The sequence below is a fragment of the Rhincodon typus genome, chromosome 21, assembly GCF_021869965.1.
Source record: "Rhincodon typus isolate 14 chromosome 21, sRhiTyp1.1, whole genome shotgun sequence".
Lineage (NCBI taxonomy): Eukaryota > Metazoa > Chordata > Chondrichthyes > Orectolobiformes > Rhincodontidae > Rhincodon > Rhincodon typus.
The window spans coordinates 44449068-44455189 of record NC_063352.1 but is presented as its reverse complement, the minus strand read 5'-3'; the positions used below and the strand labels follow the sequence as shown (position 1 = coordinate 44455189).

The 6122-nt window shown below is 38.8% G+C and overlaps 1 protein-coding gene across 2 annotated transcripts; it reads right to left on the bottom strand.

The window, feature by feature from the left end:
- Positions 1-1056: 1056 nt before the first annotated feature.
- On the bottom strand, positions 1057-4611 carry si:ch211-76l23.4. Of its 2 annotated transcripts, none has more exons than XM_048609418.1 (4): positions 4502-4611; positions 4161-4301; positions 3532-3661; positions 1057-1652 (listed from the first exon to the last, which is right to left on the bottom strand). In XM_048609418.1, exons 2-4 carry the CDS (start codon positions 4255-4257, stop codon positions 1409-1411), a joined length of 471 nt encoding a protein of 156 aa, XP_048465375.1. In that variant the 5' UTR covers positions 4258-4301; positions 4502-4611; the 3' UTR covers positions 1057-1408. The 2 variants fall into 2 exon arrangements, with proteins under 2 accessions (XP_048465375.1, XP_048465376.1); XM_048609419.1 differs by lacking the exon at positions 4502-4611 and adding an exon at positions 4420-4498.
- Between the last annotated feature and the right edge of the window lie 1511 nt (positions 4612-6122).

Sequence of the window (6122 nt, the reverse complement as noted above, 5' to 3'; positions counted from 1 at the left end):
CCAATTCTGTTTGCCCTCCTTTAGGAAGGATATGTTTAAACTGGAGAGGGTTCAGAAAGGATTTACCAGGATGTTGCCAGGAATGGAGGGTTTGTGATATAAAAATAGACTGGAAGGGCTGGGACATTTTTCACCGGAACGCAGCAAGTTGAGGGTTGACCTTATTCAGGCTTATAAAACTATGAGGTGTATAGATAAGGTGAATGACAAATGTCTTTTCCTTAAGGTGAGGGAAAACTAGGGGCCATATTTTTAAGGTGAGCAGAGAAAGATATAAAAAGGACATGAGGGACAACTTTTTTACACAGAGAGTGGTTCATGTGTGGAATGAACTGCCAAAAAAAATGGTGGATATGGGTACAGTTATAAAGTTTAAAAGACATTTGGATAAGTACATGAATAGGAAAGGTTTGGAGGGATATGGGTCAAGCACAGGCAGGTGGGAGTAGTTTATTTTGGGAACATGGTCATTGTGGACTGGTTGAATCAAACAGTAGTTTCCACGCTGTATTACTGTATAACTCTATGTCAACACCCTAAAACTAATAGTGGATCCCTTGCATATATTACTGAGGGTGTTTTAACAATTGTGCTAAGACCCACTGGAAAAACCCATTTGTCCTGTACAAGGGGCCCCTCTGGATTATTTGGTGTATGTGCAGTCTAACCCAATGGTTCTTGTAGGGACATTGACGACAGCTATTAAACATTTAACCAATTAAAATGTAAGGAAATGTATGCCAAAAGCATCAGGGGTATTTCCATTGTTTAACTGGGCTGGAGTCACCTCCTAAATCTCCATTCATCATCCATAATACTATCAGTGCCTCAACAAATAAGACAACTGTTAGAAATTGCCAGGCACCACAGCTCTCAGCAGCTTCTGGTATCAACTGCTCATTATCAACTTTGGGTTACCTTCGTCCTGGGCTTATCCCCCTAAAACATCCACATTACCTGTGTGAGCGATTCACCTATCTATTTTAACCATTTTATTCCAATGAAAATGTAAGACCTTTAGAATGACGCAAATGAAGGCAAGGTATTGCTGTGCTTTCTTTAATTTAAACAGCCTTTTAGTATAAATGCTGAACAGAAGGTACATTTCCGAGGATACGACTGTTGCATATGTGTGAGATATGTATACAATGAGAAAACGGAATAACAGAACACTATTTAAAATGTAGAAATACAATCAGCAAGTTTTAGAAACACAGTATAAGAAATGTTCTACAGCAACAAAAACTTTTTCATCAGCAACTGATAAATATTTATCATCAAATGGAAATTGCATAACAGCACATGCAAATCCTGCTGGCCTTTTTATTCTGTGTGTGTGTTGTATGTATATAATATATATATAAAATATATATGAACTGTGAGTTTTGCAGTTATCCCTTGTTTTGTTTTATTGCTGGGGGATCTTCTTTTTCTTTGGAACCAGAACCTTTCTCTTTGGTAGATTCGGTTTTTGCCTGGGTGCCATGCCACCGGGTCCAGTCGGAGACAAGCGTGGAGCATCACTTTTAGCTTTTATTTCATCAACAGACACTTCCAGGGCAGTAAACTTGTCAGTCAGATCTTTCAGCCGTTCTTTTAGAGCATTAAACTCAGTGAATAGGTCACTAAGAGCCTCTGAAAGAGGCGTTATTCTGAAAAACAGAATGAAATCATGCTATGATTAAGTGAAAGCTATTGGTCTTAGGAAGGTGTTTTTCTTGAAAGCATCTTCTATTCAATTATTTTCTTCTTCCCTGTTTTATGTTTTCCCAAATAAGACATAAATGTTCACCTTACAGGGGTTAGCAGTTATCCACTGAAAAACCTTGAGATATGCTGCTTTCAATGCCCCAAAGTGTCAAGGACTGGATCAAATTGATTTGCTTCCTGATTTCCCCTCCCTCCCTGTGGGAAGTAATATGCATTTATATCTCTAGACATGTTTGCTGTGCTCCTTTATATTCTTGGGCTCAGCTATGCTCCAGCTCAACTTCCTCGATGAGTTAAAGGGACTTTTAATTCAATGGTAGGTATCTTTTTACATTTTTTGTCTATGCTGTGCAAATTTGATCGATGAATATAGTTCAGTGATGTCTTAGCTAATGGTTTTTCATTTTGTCCAATGCATTTTCCTTCCAGAATGAATGGATTTCAAGTTTCTAGTCAATCCTAATCATCTGTGTGCAAAGCGGTCTGATTTCCTGATGTTGTAATGGAGTTTGTACCTTATTTAAAAATCAGGTAGGTGGATGTGTCAGATACTTCTCCTAAATATTCAATAACAATTTTTTAAAAATCATTTTGCGAACAGATTTCTAAGTTTTGCCATTACAAGTTACTGCATTAACCTATTCACATAAACCACTGATAGGAATGTAGATGTGATGTTTGCCTGTCTATTTCATGAGGCAGTGGAGACACAGTGAAACATTCTAGCCTAGAACTGGACCCAAGAATGACTTTCTTGTCAAATATTTGTTAACAGTATAGGGGCCATCCATGTGCAAAGATACTATATTTTTAAATGGAAATACTAAAGGGTCACATGCTAAGCTCTACAAAATAAAGCGGCCTTAAAGATTGCATACATTGCAATACTCTGGAGATTGTTCTAAACTCTGCATGACCACACCCACAAATATTTGAGATGTGCACCCCTTTCAAATACTTAATGTTATCCGGTAGTCTGGAATAACCAGAACCATGTCTGATTCCTTTACGTTCTCTTTCAGTGACATTAGCTTTCCAAAGTTCTGAAATAATATGACAAACTAAGCCAAAAATGTTTGCTGCTTTGCATAATTCTAAAGTCACCTCGTTTTATGAATGTTAAGTACTATGTTAAAGTTGCAAACTTTGGTTCTTGTTACAGCTAAATCCAATGCCATATCAAAACAAAATGTTTCTGGTTGTTGGTGATACCTATAGTGTTGGCCAAGAGTGTGCCAACATGGGATATATTATTCAGAATTCCTCACAGCCAAACTGCCTATTTGCTTTCCAAAAATGTCTTAAAAATCCACGCCACTTGTGTTCGACTTTCAGGGGCAGATTTATAATTATTCTTGATAAGGCACAGACTCCAGAGAGTAAGAGCGACACATCCAGATGCAAAATGATGGTTCCAGCTACAGCACTGTAAGCTGCCAAGCCAAACATTCCCCTGAAATATTTAGTCAGCGCAGCTCCAAGATGAGTTCAGCCAAACAACTGGATCAAGGTGGAGAATCATCGAAAAATGCCAGCGTTTGTAATGAAATCCCAACTGAAGCTGGCCGAGAAACAGCCACGTTTGCACTTTTAACGAAGGAGGTCGTATTTTTAATTAAGAGGACAAGAACCAGTTGGAACATCAATTACGGCCAAACCCCAAGCATTGAATTTGAACTGAACTTTTACTTAATTCAGCAACGTAACTTTAAATTTAGCACTGCTGTAATGCTCTGAAAAGAACCCCACACTAACCTGAATTTTAGTCAACGTGATTAAACATATTTTAAATCATTGCAGTATGCAACAAACATCTGTCACCTGGAGTAGTCTGGGAGGAGGGATTGGTGGTCATTTGTCAGCATGTCTCTCATCTGAGTCAAAATGTCAAATCTCCAGTTGTCCAATATCTGTGTCAGATTGGCAACTCCACGCATATTAACTTTATCAGCTACAAAAATAGGGTAAATACTTTTAAATTACGTTCAAACTGAAAACAAAATTGGCATTACAAAGCATCGTAAGTTGGCCTGCGAAACAAATATTTCTGCGATTTCTCTTCATCGACTAATACAATGAAAAGCAATTTGGAGCAGGGTCATGTCAGTTTACAAACAAAGATTCAAACACATATCCACGTCTTCCTTATTCTCACAGAATGAATCCATTTGAGTGCCAGTATTGAGAACATTTTAAAAAAAAACAGTCTGAACAAAGTTAGAATATTATTTAAGCAACATTCTGTCTGTTTGTGATATTGTTGACTTTATTTGGTATATTCCAAATTTAATATTTCAAGTTTACAGACATTAGATGTTATGTTCTTCAACAAATACAAGTCATCAGCTAAAATCATATTCACATAAATTATTGAAGCAGGATTTCTTGTAGCTAATGAAATTTTAAATGTGCAACTGCAGTAAATCAATTACAAGGGGAATTTTACTTACATCCATCTTTGTAATTCCATTCGCCACTTTGAACACGTTTTTTGCCATGCATCCCCGGCAGGAAAATTAAGAAAAAGACAATGAGTCTGAGGAACATCCTGAGCTGAAAAGTAGGAAGCTGTCCTTGTTGACAATCCTAAACTGAGGTGAGAACAAAAATAAAAACAAACAAGTTAGTTGTTGCATATATTCAAGTACAAATGCAAATACCACAGAGGATTGAACGAAGAGTGTTTAAAACATCAGAATTTTAACAGACTTTAAAATAGAAACAATGCAAAGTTAAAATACGTCTTTTCAAAATGATGTCTGTCACAGTAAGCGTAAATACAATTGCCTACCCTATGTTGAACTGAGAGGTTACTGTGAAGTCCTTTAATGCAACAAACACTGTGAGATGTTTAATCTGGAATTGATTTCAATGTTTTACTGGAACATGCAGAGATGGCTGGCTGCATCACATGTTCAGGGTGTGGAAAACAGAAAATAAGCACTTAACATCTGCACAGAGCTAAAAATGTTTCTGCCAGATGTTTTAGATTTATTCAGCACAATAAACATGGACATTTGTTTACACTATGTCCTCTTAGAATGGATCAATTCTGAATGAAAATAAATTGTTTTCACACATTTTTAATAAATACTGATTCTAAATCTATGCAATGTTTCAAAGAAGGCCGAAAGTATTTTCTTTTGTGTTCGTGTTTCGGGCAAATGTTTAGTTTGGCAGTTTCCAATGCAGTAGCTAGAATGATCATTTTGCAATTCACTGTCATTTTCTGCATCCCATACACTGTAAATTATAACTTGCTGTGATGGGAGAAATAGCAGCAAAGTAACTCATTAATTGTAGACTTTGATTGTCATATGATAAACATAGCAAGAGATTGTACACTCCTGTCACCTCTTAAAGGCTGAATCTTGCAGGTGTTTTGTTTGGCTATGTCCAAATTACATCGAGTGTCTTGGAACATTCCTCATTGCAAAGACCAGCAGGATGACTCGCCATCTCAAACCAAGCTTGTCTACCTTAACTACCTACCTTCCCCTATGTTATCCCTCATGTCCAAGTCTATTCCCATTTTACCACACACTATTTCCAGAACAACACACAACTCACTGGATACCCACTGAAAGATCAGCATCCATGGTACCCATATCACAGTACACCCAAACAGTCAGTTCTGAGCTGCTCTGCATGGCTCCTGACATGGGAAGACAGCATTAAATTCATATCCTTTTTGCCAGCAATGACTTGGAAGTCCTTTTTTTTTAATTCATGGGCATTGCTGGCTGGCCAACTACCATCAGTTCTAAGGAAGGGCCAGTCGAAACGTTAACTCTCTCCACAGATGCTGCCAGACCTGCTGAGCTTTTCCAGCAACTTCTGTTTTTCTTCATTTCTTGCCCATCCCTGGATGCCCTTGAGAAGGTGTTAGTGAGCTGCTTTCTTGAGTTGCTGCAGTCCACCTGCTGTAGGTAGGATGGCGTCAATCTTCTTGAGTGTTGCTGGGCCTGCTCTCATCCAGGTAAGTGGAGAGGACTCCGTCACATTCTTGACTTCAACCTTGTAGTCGGTGGACAGGCTTTCGGGAGTCAGGAGGAGAGTTACTCGCTGCAGTATTCCCGGCCTCTGGCCTGGTCTAGTAGCCTCTGTGGTGAGTCCAGTTGGGTTTCCTTTAAATGGTAACCCCAGGAAGTTTACCGTGGGGGAATTCAGTGATAATAACTTTCTTAGCTCCCCTGATGCCACACTCGGTCGAATGCTGCCTTGATGTCAAGGCCTGTCATTCCCACCTCATCCCTGGAATTCAGCTCTTTTGTCCGTGTTTGAACCAAGGCTATAATGAGATCAGGAGCTGGATGGCCCTGGCGGAACCCAAACTGGGCGACACTGAGCAGGTTATTGCTGAGCAGGTGCTGCTTAAAAGCACTGTTGGTGACACCTTCCATCACTTTACT